The sequence below is a fragment of the Rana temporaria genome, chromosome 3 (genome assembly GCF_905171775.1).
Source record: "Rana temporaria chromosome 3, aRanTem1.1, whole genome shotgun sequence".
NCBI classification, from domain to species: Eukaryota; Metazoa; Chordata; class Amphibia; order Anura; family Ranidae; genus Rana; species Rana temporaria.
Window position 1 is genome coordinate 116,595,527 of NC_053491.1, and position 18,041 is coordinate 116,613,567.

The 18,041-nt window shown below is 40.2% G+C and overlaps 1 protein-coding gene across 3 annotated transcripts in view; it reads right to left on the reverse strand.

The window, feature by feature from the left end:
• The window catches only part of PLXNA4 (plexin A4), a 910,139-nt gene that overhangs the window by 230,421 nt on the left and 661,677 nt on the right, over positions 1-18,041 (reverse strand). For all 3 annotated transcript variants that reach the window (XM_040343305.1, XM_040343306.1, XM_040343307.1), the window contains one exon: positions 11,788-11,887. In XM_040343305.1, coding sequence (XP_040199239.1) covers positions 11,788-11,887 — 100 coding nt within the window. The remainder of the gene's footprint in view (positions 1-11,787; positions 11,888-18,041) is intronic.

Below are 18,041 nucleotides of genomic sequence, written 5' to 3' on the forward strand. Positions count from 1 at the left end.
TTGTAGAGAATATATTCACATCCTTAGGCGTTGTCAATATATTTATAAACTGTACAGCTCAGCTAGTTTATCTATCAGGCAGGAGATTGTTCTACATGCAGCGCTCTAACGTGTTGTATTGCCTGCATTAGGGATTTACTTTAAATATAATTATTCTGTGTTATTTAACGTGTGCTAGTTAATTGCACACACAGACGCATTACCTGTTACTGCACGTGTGCAATTTATTTGCACAGAAGCGCAGTCGCTGTTAATGCAACTGGGCTATTGAATTGCACAGAAACGCAGTCGCTATTACTGCGTGCGTGCTGTTTAATAGCAACTAAAGGCAGTTGGTGTCACTGCGTGCGTGCTGTTAAATCGCATTTGACCGCAGTCGCTATTACTGCGTGCGTGCTGTTTAATAGCAACTAAAGGCAGTTGGTGTCACTGCGTGCGTGCTGTTAAATCGCATTTGACCGCAGTCGCTATTACTGTGTGCGTGCTGTTTAATAGCAACTAAAGGCAGTTGGTGTCACTGCGTGCGTGCTGTTAAATCGCATTTGACCGCAGTCGCTATTACTGCGTGCGTGCTGTTTAATAGCAACTAAAGGCAGTTGGTGTCACTGCGTGCGTGCTGTTAAATCGCATTTGACCGCAGTCGCTATTACTGCGTGCGTGCTGTTTAATAGCAACTAAAGGCAGTTGGTGTCACTGCGTGCGTGCTGTTAAATCGCATTTGACCGCAGTCGCTATTACTGCGTGCGTGCTGTTTAATAGCAACTAAAGGCAGTTGGTGTCACTGCGTGCGTGCTGTTAAATCGCATTTGACCGCAGTCGCTATTACTGCGTGCGTGCTGTTTAATAGCAACTAAAGGCAGTTGGTGTCACTGCGTGCGTGCTGTTAAATCACATTTGACCGCAGTCGCTATTACTGCGTGCGTGCTGTTTAATAGCAACTAAAGGCAGTTGGTGTCACTGCGTGCGTGCTGTTAAATCGCATTTGACCGCAGTCGCTATTACTGCGTGCGTGCTGTTTAATAGCAACTAAAGGCAGTTGGTGTCACTGCGTGCGTGCTGTTAAATCGCATTTGACCGCAGTCGCTATTACTGCATGCGTGCTGTTTAATAGCAACTAAAGGCAGTTGGTGTCACTGCGTGCGTGCTGTTAAATCGCATTTGACCGCAGTCGCTATTACTGCGTGCGTGCTGTTTAATAGCAACTAAAGGCAGTTGGTGTCACTGCGTGCGTGCTGTTAAATCGCATTTGACCGCAGTCACTATTACTGCGTGCGTGCTGTTTAATAGCAACTAAAGGCAGTTGGTGTCACTGCGTGCGTGCTGTTAAATCGCATTTGAACGCAGTCGCTATTACTGCGTGCGTGCTGTTTAATAGCAACTAAAGGCAGTTGGTGCCACTGCGTGCGTGCTGTTAAATCGCATTTGACCGCAGTCGCTATTACTGCGTGCGTGCTGTTTAATAGCAACTAAAGGCAGTTGGTGCCACTGCGTGCGTGCTGTTAAATCGCATTTGACCGCAGTCGCTATTACTGCGTGCGTGCTGTTTAATAGCAACTAAAGGCAGTTGGTGTCACTGCGTGCGTGCTGTTAAATCGCATTTGACCGCAGTCGCTATTACTGCGTGCGTGCTGTTTAATAGCAACTAAAGGCAGTTGGTGTCACTGTGTGCGTGCTGTTAAATCGCATTTGAACGCAGTCGCTATTACTGTGTGCGTGCTGTTTAATAGCAACTAAAGGCAGTTGGTGCCACTGCGTGCGTGCTGTTAAATCGCATTTGACCGCAGTCGCTATTACTGCGTGCGTGCTGTTTAATAGCAACTAAAGGCAGTTGGTGCCACTGCGTGCGTGCTGTTAAATCGCATTTGACCGCAGTCGCTATTACTGCGTGCGTGCTGTTTAATAGCAACTAAAGGCAGTTGGTGTCACTGCGGCTATTTTGTTACTTTACACTTGAGCCAAGTCGCTCTTACTGTGTGGTTGCTGTTTAATACCATCTGAACGCAGTTGGTGTGACAGCGACTATTTTGTTACTTTACACTTGAACCAAGTCGCTCTTACTGTGTGATTGCTGTTTAATACCATCTGAACGCAGTCGGTGTGACAGCGACTATTTTGTTACTTCACACTTGAGCCAAGTCGCTCTTACTGTGTGGTTGCTGTTTAATACCATCTGAAAGCAGTTGGTGTGACAGCGACTATTTTGTTACTTTACACTTGAACCAAGTCGCTCTTACTGTGTGATTGCTGTTTAATACCATCTGAACGCAGTCGGTGTGACATCGACTATTTTGTTACTTCACACTTGAGCCAAGTCGCTCTTACTGTGTGGTTGCTGTTTAATACCATCTGAAAGCAGTTGGTGTGACAGCGACTATTTTGTTACTTTACACTTGAACCAAGTCGCTCTTACTGTGTGATTGCTGTTTAATACCATCTGAACGCAGTTGGTGTGACAGCGACTATTTTGTTACTTTACACTTGAACCAAGTTGCAGTGTTATGTTGCGCCTACGGACACATTTTTATGCCCCTGTGTAACAAGGGCGCCTAATAACAATTTTTGATGCAATACTTTGCACGTGGCTCTTTGTTGCGCTCCAATTACAGATATTGGGAGGGGTTGCAGTGTTATGTTGCGCCTACGGACACATTTTTATGCCCCTGTGTAACAAGGGCGCCTAATAACAATTTTTGATGCAATACTTTGCACGTGGCTCCTTGTTGCGCTCCAATTACAGATATTGGGAGGGGTTGCAGTGTTATGTTGCGCCTATGGACACATTTTTATGCCCCTGTGTAACAGGGGCACCTAATAACAATTTTTGATGCAATACTTTGCACGTGGCTCCTTGTTGCGCTCCAATTACAGATATTGGGAGGGGTTGCAGTGTTATGTTGCGCCTACGGACACATTTTTATGCCCCTGTGTAACAAGGGCGCCTAATAACAATTTTTGATGCAATACTTTGCACGTGGCTCTTTGTTGCGCTACAATTACAGATATTGGGAGGGGTTGCAGTGTTATGTTGCGCCTACGGACACATTTTTATGCCCCTGTGTAACAGGGGCACCTAATAACAATTTTTGATGCAATACTTTGCACGTGGCTCCTTGTTGCGCTCCAATTACAGATATTGGGAGGGGTTGCAGTGTTATGTTGCGCCTACGGACACATTTTTATGCCCCTGTGTAACAAGGGCGCCTAATAACAATTTTTGATGCAATACTTTGCACGTGGCTCTTTGTTGCGCTACAATTACAGATATTGGGAGGGGTTGCAGTGTTATGTTGCGCCTACGGACACATTTTTATGCCCCTGTGTAACAGGGGCACCTAATAACAATTTTTGATGCAATACTTTGCACGTGGCTCCTTGTTGCGCTCCAATTACAGATATTGGGAGGGGTTGCAGTGTTATGTTGCGCCTACGGACACATTTTTATGCCCCTGTGTAACAAGGGCGCCTAATAACAATTTTTGATGCAATACTTTGCACGTGGCTCTTTGTTGCGCTACAATTACAGATATTGGGAGGGGTTGCAGTGTTATGTTGCGCCTACGGACACATTTTTATGCCCCTGTGTAACAAGGGCGCCTAATAACAATTTTTGATGCAATACTTTGCACGTGGCTCTTTGTTGCGCTACAATTACAGTATGTTTGAGGGGTGCCCTTTTTTCTACAATTTTGCTTTCCCAAAAAGATAATGCCACCCCCCCACCACCCCTAAAATAATCGAGATATTGTTCCCACACAGCACGTGCGCAACCAGTATTAAATTACTTTGTTCTTATAATAATTTAATGTTGTGCAGGGACATTTCTAAACATGTGCCACTACTAGAGACACACAGCAGGTGTGATATTTGAAGGAATTTTTCATTTTTATTTTTTCACTTTAAACATCATTAAAATCGCTGCTCCGCAAAAACGTCCGTTTTTAAAATATTTTTTTCGATTGATACATGTTCCCTGGGGCAAGACCCGGGTTCTGAAAGACGTTTACCAACATTAAATTGAATATTGGTCTTTAAAATGATCGTTTTTGAATTCGAACGTTCGAGTCCCATAGACTTCAATGGGGTTCTAAATGTTCGCGCGAACCAGCGGTCTGTTCGAACGTTCTGATGCGAACCGAACCCGGGTATGTTCGGCTCATCCCTAATCCAGACTTAGCCAGTCCACAACAGTTTTTCACTCCACGATATACTTCTGTGAGCTTTTACTGGATGCTTATCTTTGCAATGCAAGTCTTTGGTATTATTATGCTCATATCTTCTTCACACTGGCCGCATTGGGTTCATCCATGTTAATGTCGACTTTTGGACACTGCTTGTTGATTACATTATATATTTAATATTTTTCAGGACTGGTCTGTTTATGTGTCGGTACATACACACTTTTTTGTCTTTATTGCCTTTTCTGACATGGTGTACAGTAATTCCTCATTAGTTACATTCTGATACCATGGTCATTTATATACAGGCATACCCCATTTTTAAGTACACAATGGGGTTTATTTACTATCGCTGGAAAGTGCAAAATCAGGCTTACTTCTGCATAAAATCCAATGAGCTTCTAACCCCAGCTTATTCAATTTAGCCTGGTAATAAAACCTAAAAGCTCATTGGTTACTTTGCAGACGTGAGCCTGATTTTGCACTTTCCAGCATTAGTAAATAAACCCTATTGTGTACTTAAAAGTGGGGTATGCCTGTACTTGCAGGTCAGATATTAGATGTTTACAATTGTTGCATTTTCATGAGGAAGTTAGGTCTTACGAGGTTGATTTGGGAGATAGGTGGGGAATTTTGGTTTGGGAGAGGGATGGGGGGGGGGGGGCAGTGATGTAGTCTTGGTGGTGAGATACATGCTTTTTATGGCTTTTTGATACTGTGATGACGTGTTTATGACTCACTCAATAAAAATATGATCTAATAGCTTAGCTTTTAATTAATGTCTCCCTCCACATTTCTTATAGTATGTTGGTTAATCTCTGTGGTGACATCCACCATCACTTAGTGAGCATTTTTAATCACACTGGGTTGGCATCAGGGATCATACTGTGGGCTCCCAGAGCCTAAAGTTTTGTAGAAGATACTGTCTGGCAAGGGAACCACGGTCTGACAAACGGCTGGAAAAAATGAAACTAAAGGCAAAACTTTTTTCTTAGTTTTGGATAGAGTAGAGATGGATTAAAACACCTCTCAATTTTTATTTATGTCTGTCGGGGCCCCTATTTGTCCTGTTAACTGTTATCATCTAAATCAAAAGAAAATTCCAAATTGTGGGTTGACATCAGAACAGGAATGGAGGGAAAATCATCCAATGAGAACACTAGTGCTAGTGACCCTGATGTTACACTACAATTCCATCACTTTTCCCTACCTTTCAGGGATTTCTTTTCACTTCCTTCACAACACGTTAGGTACAAATATTACATGTATCCCTCCAAAAGAGCTTGCATACAGTTAAGACAAGAAAAGCAGTTCTAAACTGTCTTAACAGACCTCTAAAAATCTAAAATGCACTAGTTTTTTGGCACAGAGAGCATTTCCCCCCTTGTGTGCACCACTGGTAGAAGTTTAAAAAGCAATTAGCAAACACGATTTTCCAAAAGAACAATGTAGAAATGTATAAAGCTGCAGTCTTCAAAGACCAGTAAAAAAAAATGTTCTAGGAGACAAAGTATAATCCTCTACTGTAGGCACTCATTATTTTCCTGACATAGGGAGCTAGCTCCCAGTGGTTCCGGAAACTTCCCATTCCTTATGCCGCGTACACACGATCGGAATTTCCAATGAAAAAAGTCAGACGGAATTTTTTCATCTGATATTCCGACCGTGTGTGTGTGCCCCATCAGAGTTTTTCCTTCGGAAATTCCGATGGACTTAGAAAGAGAAATTCCGTTCATCTGTATGGAACTCCGACGGAGAAAAAAACATGCATGCTCAGAATCAAGTCGACACATGCTCGGAAGAAAAGAAAAGAAAACTTAATTTTTCTTGGCTCGTCGTAGTGTTGTACATCACTGCGTTCCAGACGGTCAGAATTTGGTGTGACAGTGTGTATGCAAGACAGCTTGAACGGAATTTCGTCGGAAATTCCGATCATGTGTACAAGGCATTAGACTACCTCTCCAAAGGTAAAGGAAGCTACTCACCATGTAAAAGCCTTGAGTCCAATTTATTCAAACTCTCCACGATACAGACAACTATATCAAACTGTCAAACTGTCTGCTATGTGTATGTACTAACGCGTTTCACTCCAAATGGAGCTTACTCACATGGTCACCTTTACCTGGAGCTTCCTTTTCTTGTGGAGAAAAACAAAAAGTGATTATTAAACTCCACTAATATGTTTGGCTGGACAAATGAGAACAAATGATATGATGTTTGTTACCCCCATTTACCATCAGCTAGCACTGAGGTGGACATGCTGCGGGCACTAATACAAAATCGCTTTATAGGACAACCATAGGATAATACTGAGAAATAACATGAACCCTCAAACATGAGGGTCATGTGTAATGCTCTACGGAAAGACCTGATGTTAGGCTGTTCTGTTTGAAGCCACATAAGCATTGGCAACACCATGAGACATTAACCACTTCCGCCCCGGACCATTTTGCTGGTCAATGACCGGGCCACTTTTTGCAATTCGGCACTGCAACGCTTTAACTGACAATTGCGCAGTTGTGCGACGTGGCTCCCAAACAAAATTTACGTCCTTTTTTTCCCACAAATAGAGCTTTCTTTTGGTGGTCTGCATTTTTTATTTTTTGCGCTATAAACAAAAATAGAGCGACAATTTTGAAAAAATGTATATTTTTAACTTTTTGCTATAATAAATATCCCCCAAAAATATATAAAAAATCGCAATAAGTGTTTATTGATTGGTTTGCGCAACAGTTATAGCGTCTACAAAATAGGGGATAGTTTTATGGCATTTTTATTAATATAGTTTTTTTACTAGTAATGGCAGCGATCTGCTATTTTTATCAGTACTGCGACCCTATGGCGGACACATCGGACACCTTTGACACATTTTTGGGACCATTGGCATTTTTATAGCGATCAGTGCTATAAAAATGCATTGATTACTGTAAAAATTTCACTGGCAGGGAAGGGGTTAACACTAGGGGGCGATCAAGGGGTTAATTATGTTCCATATAGTGTGTTCTAACTGAAGGGGGGCGTGGAACTGACTAGGGGAAATGAAAGATCGCTGTTCATACATTGTATGAACATACGATCAGTAATTTATCCCCCTGAAAGAACCGGGAGCTGTGTGTTTACACACACAGCTCCCGGTTCTCGCTCTGTCACGAGCAATCGCGGGTGCCCGGTGGTGATCGTGTCCACCGGGCATTCGCATCAGCATCAAGCCTCCGGCGGTGCGCGCACCCCTAGTGGCCGCAAAGCAAAATCACGTTATATTACGTGATTTTGCGCAGCCGAGCTGACCTGCCACCGTAAAAGTGTAAGCGGCAAGCGGTTAAGTAGGTATGATGTCAAAGAATATTTAGATGGCAGCACAGATTGGAGTGACGGAAGCTGGTTGTGTGCCACTATGGAAGTGAGTCAACAACAGTGTGTTATAAAAGGAGCCACAAAGCATCCCCTGGCATATAGTGTATCTGTGTCCATCATTAAACAATACCCAGATGCTTTTTAACTGCCTGTTTGTATAAGAATTTAGCTATTACAGTATGTGCAGAAAATGTTAATATGGCCAAGATATACATTAGTATTAAAAAGGGGAATTACTTATTTTAGCCATGACTAACACATTTAAACAGTGTATTACCAGGTTTAGAAAAATGTCCATAAGTTACAATAAACAACCATTATTGCACTGCACAGGTCCCAGCTATAAAAATGCTGACATGAATAGAACAGTAGGGAGCACCATAGTGCTCAGGGTATGAGGGCAGGAAGTTTAACAAAAGAACCACTCATGGGTCTGGGTTGTTATGGGATCCAAAGCATAAACAGAACACAAGCATTATATAAAGGATTGAGAAAGCTATTCAATTATGCATTGTATCATTGACTAAAGAATACACACAAAGCCTAGAATCCCATGCATTTTTTATGTCAATGTAAAGTTGAAAAAATGTGTGCACATATTGTATCCACAGCAGTCTATGAATATTGTTTTAGACTTATTAGATAAGTCAGTTGAGTGAGTATTATACAAAGAGTTAAAATCCCAGGTTAATATTCATGTACTGTATTAAAATTATGCATTGCAACTTCAACACTTGCCTCAATTAAACACATATATTCATAAATAAATGTCTTGGAAAATCATTGTATAAAATGGCCATGGATTTTCAGCAAAAGAACACATGAGTAATATTGGTTTGCCATCCATATTTAAAGAGGTGTCTGGAGAAATACTAATGACAGAAAACAGGTCTTTAACCACTTAAGACCCGGACCAAAATGCAGCTAAAGGACCTTGCCCCTTTTTGCGATTCGGCACTGCGTTGCTTTAACTGACAATTGCGCAGTCATGCAACGTGGCTCCCAAACAAAAGTGACATCCTTTTTTTCCCCACAAATAGAGCTTTCTTTTGGTGGTATTTGATTACCTCTGCGGTTTTTATTTTTTGCACTATAAACAAAAATAGAGCGACCATTTTGAAAAAAATTCAATATATTTTACTTTTTGCTATAATAAATATCCCCCAAAAACATATAAAAAAAAAATTCCTCAGTTTAGGCCTATACGTATTCTTGTACCTATTTTTTTATCGGTTGGTTTGCGCAAAATTTATAGCGTTTACAAAATAGGGGATAGTTTTATTGCATTTTTTTTTTACTACTAATGGCGGTGATCAGCGATTTTTTTTCATGACTGCGACATTATGGCGGACACTTCGGACAATTTTGACACATTTTTGGGACCATTGTCATTTTCACAGCAAAAAATGCATTTAAAATGCATTGTTTATTGTGAAAATGACAATTGCAGTTTGGGAGTTAACCACAAGGGGGCGCTGATGGGGTTATGTGTTCCCTGAAGTGTGTTTAAAACTGTAGGGGGGTGTGGCTGTAGGTGTGATGTCATTGATTGTGTCCCCCTATAAAAGGTATGACAGTGAAGAACGGGGAAGCCGTGTTTACACACGGCTCTCCCCGTTCTTCAGCTCCGGGGACCGATCACGGGACTCCAGCGGCGATCGTGTCCGTGGGTTCCGTGGTCCCGGAGCTTCTGACCGGGTCACGGGAGTGCGCCCGTGACCCACGGCTGGGTACTAGTACAGGACGTACCTGTACGTACATGTGCCTCTGCCAACGTATATGTGCAGGAAGCGGTCCTTAAGTGGTTAATGTGCCTAGAAGTGCAACAGTAGTGATATTTTACCAACTCTGTGGTATGCCTAGAGATGTAAAACATTTTAGAAATGTAGAAACCATGGGATGAAAAAAAAATTCCCAGCTTTTTCCCCAAAAATTTTGGGAAAAAAATGTAGTTTTATGAATTGAAAGGCATTTTGTTACACTGGGAATATGAAATACAATGTATATAAAAGCATTTTTTTTAAATCTCATGCTTTCCATTGTAGAGGAGATATCTGGGGTCTTATTGACATTTCCACTTATAGACAATGCTGATACAGATGCATATATTACTCTATGAAGAGCTTGATGAGTGTTCTCCTGATTTTCAGATGTCATGTTATCTATAAATGAAGGGATCCTGTATTTTTGGGAGGCAGTGGTTTGCAACACTTTACTTGAAGATGCTGCTGGAGAAGAGACAATTTGTTTCTATAATGAGAACTCTGGAGGGAAAAGTTACTACTGAACTTTCATTCTGGTCCTCATCATTTAATTCCATAAAGTATTTTTCAATGACTTTAGGGCACCTCTAGCATTGAGTATGTGTTTTGTCAACCTTTGAGTATTTTGAAAATAATATTTCTTCTCATGATATTTGCAAATTGCAGCTTTGCTCTCAGCAGACATTGCACTGTGGAAATGTTTCCAAACTCTAGATGTTGGTCAAACCATTTTACTGAGAGGAGGAAAAGAAAAAACAATATACCGACCAGACTTTAGGTAAACATTATGCTTTGATGATGAGAACATTATTAGGAATCATTTAAAGGTTATAAAGATAAACTAATTTGTCAGACAAATGTATCCTCTTACCTGTGAATTAAGGTTTGAGAGGACAAAAACTATCTACTGTACCCAAACAATCGCCCAACTGTAGGAGGTACAAGATGGAGCTAACAAGCAAACTAAACCAGAGGAACAGTTCCCCCTAGTAGCGGAAATGCAAATTACTCTTGTTTGAGAACTGTGTTGAAAAGTATAGTGTTACTTGAACTGTGTTTCAGGATTTACTGGTTTTCTTCAGCTAAGAGAACTTACAGTAATTGAAGACTACATAAAGTCTCAGAAATCTTTCAGTAAGGTCTCCATGTTATATAGTTTGAATATCATGTCAAAGATGTATTACAGGCATATCCCACTTTTAAGTACACAATGAGGTTTATTTACTATAGCTGGAAAGTGCAAAATCAGGCTCACTTCTGCATAGAAACCAATGAGCTTCCAGGTTTTATTACCAAAGCTTAATTGAACAAGCTGGGAATAGAAGCTCATTAGTTTCTATGCATAAGTGAGCCTGATTTTGCACTTTCCATCTTTAGTAAATAAACCCCATTGTGTACCTAAAATTGGGCTATGCCTGTATTTATTATTGTAAAATAACATATTCCACGCATCTTTTTCTTTTTTTAAATTTTCCCAAAAAAAAACAAAACATAAAACGTTTTTTTTCCCCAATGTTTTTATTCTTTTCCTCATCTCTAGGTATAGCTAGCATATGTAAATCAGAAATGATACATCTGTCAAACTGTTTTAGAAGTGTATCTAAAATAAAATAATTAGGGGAATTGAAAACAGCCCCAATGACAGTTTTAAGGTGGTTGTCCTCTTAAGAACTACCTGCGCCTAATTCAAACAAAAACAAAGAAAATCCCCAGCTCAACTTACCGATCTGAGTAAATTCAGTGCACCAGTGCGCCTCTGTGCCTGTAAGGAGGAGACCTGTCCTCAATCTATACATTATTATATATGTGCTCCTACTAAGGAGGCTCTCAAAAATGAAAGAGATAGGACTGCAGATAATACTGGGGTGCCTTGTTGCGGCCTCTGCAGCTTATGCATGTATTTGCAAATGTGTGCAAACGAAACCCCTGTTTTTAACATGAACTGTTGGAAGGGACAGTTTGGTTTGTTGCAGGCTGTTGGAAAGTTGAGCTGGGAATTTTCTGTGTTTTTGTTTGACATATGTCACCTTTGCATGTGCTCTTTTGCTGTTATTGGTTAGGGCAGTTGCCATTTGTTTGTACTGCACCTAATACAAGCAAGCACTTGTGCCAGTATTGGTAATATAACCGACATGTGTGGCAAATTGAAGCAAAATATAAGCAAAAGGGCTGAGGATACAGTCAATTTCATTACACAAATATGAGTAATGCCCATATTTTGGAAATTACTTGTCACTGGGAGGGTAGAGCCTGATAGAGAGACTAGTTGCTTATCAGGTCTGCTTCAATTTTGAATGACAGTGCAAAGCAGTGGTCAAATTCAAAATCTGTCATTAGACTGAATAGTGGCTATGGATCTGCACACTCCAGTGCACTTTTAATCAAAAGTAGGCAGACCTGATGGGGAAATATAATTTAAAAGTCATTTAATACTGTTTCATCATTATTATTACATAAAGTAAAAAAAAAAAAACATTTAAGGCACAAGTACTCACGAGTTGTGAACACTGCAGTTGTAGAAGACAAAGTTGGTACTTGCAAAAGTCATTCCAGTTTCTTTGGACTTAAGTTGAAGTTGGACAATGTGATGGTCACCTAGAAGGTAAGGAACAATATGACTAAGTCAGTTTAACTTAATCTAGTGTCTTTACTTTTCAAAGTCATATATTACTGAAACTGCATAATGCCATGAATTATATCTTTTCCTATTATTGTACAGTGAGCACCTTGACATTATTATACATTTTCTAATAAAAATGATTGAAGATTCTAAGCTTTAAAATGAAATCAACGATGGTCTATACATTTTAATAATGTAAAATAAGGTGTTCAAAGCTGTAGGTGATCATTGTCCACTTTACAGTCATCTTCATTCAGAATGACATAACCAGGCAGTGTGCAATTTGCCTTTAATCTTCCTCCCAAGTCTAAATTTTCTTTTTAACTAAGATCTTATGGGGCAAATTATTTTAGTTTCAAATCTGCATTAGAAAAATGATAAGTCAATTCTCATTAGCTGCTATGGGCAACATATTTGCATATTTGCCTTCCTTTCCAACCAGTTGTAAAGATTACTATTCCCGTATGCCTAAAATATTTTGACAATTGAATTTTTTCCACTCACTAAATAAAGTAGGATTATCTTCCTCATAAATTAGGGGAATCAGGCTAACGTTATAAAATCACAATAAATTCTTAATATACCTTGGCAGAATAATGGCTAATAAGCAAATATAATTTCTACATAATACTCAGAAATCTTATAAAGTAAATACTTTATACATCCACTTCCAATGCCTCGATTTAACAATTTACAGATTCAGCATGATTGTTAAAACCAATGCAAATTCAGCTGAATGCTCCATATTTTTAGAATAATTATTGCTTTGGGGAAGAGTCTTAAACTATATATATATATATATATATATATATATATATATATATATATATATATATATATATATATATATATATATATATATATATATATATATATATATAAATATATATATATATATAGCAGTTCATTGCTAGATTTTTACTAGAAAGCATATTGCATACTGCCACCCTGAGTATTTCATACCAACATTATTAAAATTGCAAAAAGCTAAATCATTCTACTTTTTTTTCCAGAGGCTTTCCCAGAACAGTTATCTATTAATGACACTTTTTTTATTATATATTTTTACTGCACTTGTTTTATGTATTATACAGTATAAAGCCTAACATTAATATGTTAAAGACTGTACATAACTGTTTTGGGTACATATTTTGAAAAACAAAAATACAAAACACAGGGTGTATCTATAAATGATTTAAACAAGATTCATAAACCCTTTACCTAAGATTCACACATTTTTCTAACTGGAAAAATTAGTGAATCCTGTGTAAAAGTTATGTGAAAACCTTTATAAACAGACCCCTACACGTTCAGTATTGAATATTTAACATGCTAAGTCACAAATGACATAGTGGTAAAACAATACAAGTTGAATAGAGGCAGGTACAAAAGATACACATTTTTAAAAGGACAATTTATGGCCAATTCCCACTATACTACCTTGAAATCGCAGATCAGCCGCAGCAACTCACCGCTCTGTGTTGCCGCTGCACTAGGGGGCAGTGTAATTCACAATTAATTGTATCGCACTGCTTCCTTTTTGTTTTGCTTTGTTTTGCACTAGCGTTATTTATATATATACACAGTGGGGTTTATTTACTTAAGGCAAATCCAAGATATAATAAAATACTTACAAAAATGTGAGGGGTGTACTCACTTTTTTGAGATACTGTATTTCACAAAAGTGAGACGGGCCTATACTGAAGGGGCCATACCCAAACTGGTCCCACAAAGTTTGAAGCAGGAAATTGTCCAAAATGTCTTGGTACGCTTAAGAGTTACCTTCACTGGGACTAAGGGGCCAAGCCGAACCCCTGAAAGACAACCCAACACAATAATCCCCCTCCACCAAATGATTTGGATCAGTGCACAAATCAAGGTCCATACAGATATGGATTAGCGAGTTTGCAGTGGAGGAACTTTGGCCATCACAGAGTCCTCACCATAACCTGATAGAACACCTTTGGGATGAATTAGAGCGGAGACTGTGAGCCAGGCCTTCTCATCCAACATCAGTGCCTGACCTCACATATGCGCTTCTGGAAGAATGGTCAAACATTCCCATAGACACACTAAACCTTGTGGACACCCTTTCCAAAGGAGTTGAAGCTGTTATAGCTGCAAAGGGTGGGCCAATTCAATATTGAGCCCTATGGACTGAGACTGGGATGTCATTAAAGTTCATGTGCGTGTAAAGGCAGGTGTCCCAATACTTTTGGCAATATTGTGTATATATCTGGTAAAGTTTTAATAAAGGCCTAATTATTCACTCCATAAATACTGTAACAGGATAGGAAGGTTAAAAAGTACATAAAACTTCAAAAGCCATATTCAGTAAGTAATACAAATTCCAGACAGAAGACACCTAATACCTTTTTGAGATTCTGCATGTAAATGGTAATTCATTGTTTTCTTTTCATGCTACCACTTTGTTTATTGTTTAGCCCTGTACACATGACCGGGATTCCCGGCGGTATAAAGACCGCCGGGAATCCCAAGAACCTGCTCGTTAAGTTTCCCTGTGTACACACAGCCGGGTTTCCCTTCGGGAAAACTGCGGGGAAAGCTTTGGCCGGGAATCCCGGCCGTGTGTATGCTCCCTCACAGTGTTTCCCCATAGGAAATCTGCCGGGTTTAAAACTGCCAGGAATCCCAGCGGGAAAATAGAGAACAGGTTCTCTATTTTTCCGCCGGGATTCCCATCAGTTTTCCTGTCAGGAAAACTGCGAGGAAGCATACACACGTCCGGTTTTCCCGGCCAAAAGCTCTCCCCGCGGTTTTCCTGGCAGGAAAACCAGTCGTGTGTACGAGGCTTTACAGTTTACAGTTCTGGCCTTATATTTAACAGCAGTCCATGCCTGTATATTTAGGCAGTACTGACAATTTAGAGCTACTTTGGTGAGTTAGATGATTAAAAAGAATATACATTTATCAGCCACATGGTGTGTTCTTAAGTTTTGATTCCGATTCATTCAGCACACATATCCCCTGAATCCTTTACTTTCTGAGCAACAGCTTCTCTTACCACAGGGAGCTGAAAGTCTGTACTTGCCAACTTTCTGTCATTATCAGACACTGACCCTGCACTCTGTATCTCCTCCCGGGAGGTTTCTAGGGATTCTTTAGAAAGACATCTTAACAAAACACTAAAGGCAGCCAAGTGTGAGACCTTTATGTGATGAATAGTTATTCAGACCAGGCACACATTGGAGCTTTAGATAAATTAGCTACTGTACCTAAAATAAGCACAAATAAAGGAGAACTCTGCAACGATACAATGCAATTAACTCCTCCCTCTAATTAGTATAAATAGGATAGTTAAAGGAAAAGACACCTGCATATAAAATTGACTTCACTTTTTAAATCACTTAACACAGCATGCAATGAGAAATGTTGTCCTAAATCAGTGCTTCTCAAATAGTGGGGCGCGCCCCCCAGGGGGGGCCCGAGGCTCCATAAAGGGGGGCTCGTTCCGGACCGCGGCGATCGCGCCATTTAGTATCCGCTTCTGTCCCCAGCCTCCTCCGCTAGTTAGAGGAGCGGACGGCGGGAGGAGGGACATTTTTTAACTGGGGGACGGGACCAGAGAGGTAGCAGGCTGTCATGTTGGACGGCAGGTGATTGGCTGCTAGGAGGCGGTCCTAGCAGCCAATGACCAGTTCGCCCAAAAGTCGCCCCGCCCAGTGCTGCTGCGGCTTCACTTGACGAATGTCCCGCCTCCTGCTCTCCGTGCTGAAAAGTTACAGGTAGGAGTGGAGAGGGAGGAAGGGAGTAAAAATATATGGAAATGTTAAGGACGAGGAGTGGGGGCTGTGCTGTGGGGGGAAAAGGGGGGTTATGTGATGGGGGAAACTGTGTGCAGGATATGTGATGGGGGTCATGTAAAGGGGGCAATACTTTGTGGGGGGGGTATGTGATGGGGTCATGTAAAGGGGGCAATTCTGTGTGGGGGGATATGTGATGGGGCAATACTGTGTGGGGGGGATATGTGAAGAAGGGCAATACTGTGTGTGGGGGGATATGTGAAGAAGGGCAATACTGTGTGTGGGGGGATATGTGAAGAAGGGCAATACTGTGTGTGGGGGGATATGTGAAGAAGGGCAATACTGTGTGTGGGGGGATATGTGAAGAAGGGCAATACTGTGTGGGGGGATATGTGGATACAGTGTTATGCAGAGGTGTACTTATAACAATTTTATAGACAAATGATACTATTTACAGTCGCGCGGGGGGGCGCGAAATGTTTTCTTCTTCCTAGGGGGGGCATGACAGAAAATAATTGAGAAGCACTGTCCTAAATGAAGTAATATATACCAAATATATTATATATATTTATATAATATAAATATAACCAATTACATTTTTGTTTTATTCAGCCCAAAAATGAAACCTGTTTATTACAGTCTAATTCACATTGCTGTTTGGTTTGGAAAATAAATCCCTTAAATGGGTTGTAAAGGTTTGTTTTCTTATTTTAATTAGGTTCCTTTAAGCTAGTGCATTGTTGGTTCACTTACCTTTTACTTCGATTTCCATTCTAAATGTTTTTTTTTCTTTGTCTAAATTCTCACTTCCTCTTCCTCCTCATTAAGCTTGCCCCCATCATCTTAGGCCACGTACACACGATCAGTCCATCCGATGAGAGCGGTCCAAAGGACCGTTCTCATCGGTTAACCGATGAAGCTGACTGATGATCTGATGTGCCTACACACCATCAGTTAAAAAAATGATCGAGTCCAACGCAGTGACGTAAAACACAACGACGTGCAGAGAAAAATGAAGTTCAATGCTTCCAAGCATGCGTCGACTTGATTCTGAGCATGCGTGGGTTTTTAACCAATGCTTTTGCATACTAACCGTCGGTTTTGACCTATCGGTTAGGCGTCCATCGGTTCAATTTTAAAGCAAGTTCTAACATTTTTGACCGAAGGATAACTGACCGATGGGGCCCACACACCATCGGTTTGGACCGATAAAACGGTCCTTCAGTCTGTTTCCATCGGTTTTGACCGACTGTGTGTACACGGCCTTAGACGTTCTGGCCGGGGGTTAGTCAGCCAGAACAGCTTACTGAGGAGGAACAGGAAGTGAGAAATTCAGACAAAGAAATCAAAGGAAAAAAAAACATTTAGAAGGGAAATCGAAGGAAAAGGTAAGTGAACCAACAATGCTCTAGCTTAAAGGAACATATTTAGAAAATAAAAAACGAACCTTTACAACTCCTTTAATTACATATCTGGGCAAATAATTTCACATGTTAATGTTCATAAGAGGAGTTGTAGAAGGTTGATGTAACTTATCTAAAAGATGTCTAGTAAGGTATACTGAAAACCATCATGTGCTCCTTCTAATAATAGTTGTACCGGTTTAATACCAATATTCATAGAAATAGATGCTTTGGTACTTATTGAGATTCTGACCAGTTTTAACTTTGGTCAGACATGCTTTGCAACTTACTTGTTTTAAGTATGTGAAGCCTCGTACACACGACCGAGGAACTTGACGGGCGAAACACATCGTTTTCCTCGTCAAGTTCCTTGTTAGGCTGTCGAGGAACTCGACAAGGCAAGTTTCTCCATTCCCATCGAGGAAATAGAGAACTTGCTCTCTTTTTGGCTTGTCGAGTTTCTCGACAGTTTCCTCAACGAAAATGTACACACGACCGGTTTCCTCGGCAAAAAAATATTTCTTAGCAAGTTTCTTGTTGGTTTTTGCGTACGAGGCCTGAGTGACTGAAAAAAAAAACTGAAGCCAGAGCCAGACAGGTAGCTAGCATTTTTAGAGGGAGTTTAGCAATAGTAGTCTATATGTGTGCTTTAGAGCAAGTTCCCATTAAAATATTTGCAATGAATGCCTCAAATTTTCAGTTTCCCATGAAACTCTACTTTGAATCTGGAAATTCTTTAATCCTAAAGCCAGCTGCAATATAGTCTTCTTCTGGCGCAGTTTTTTTTAATGCTGCCCATATACTGTACATACCAGTGATTGTTCGATATATTGATTGCTTTGTATTTCTGACACTGATTGCATGTATTGATCAATAAATCAATAGGCAATTTTCATTGGAAAAAGAACTCCAGAAAATCACATTTATTTACAACAAATTGGTATTTCTTTTCATTGTATTTA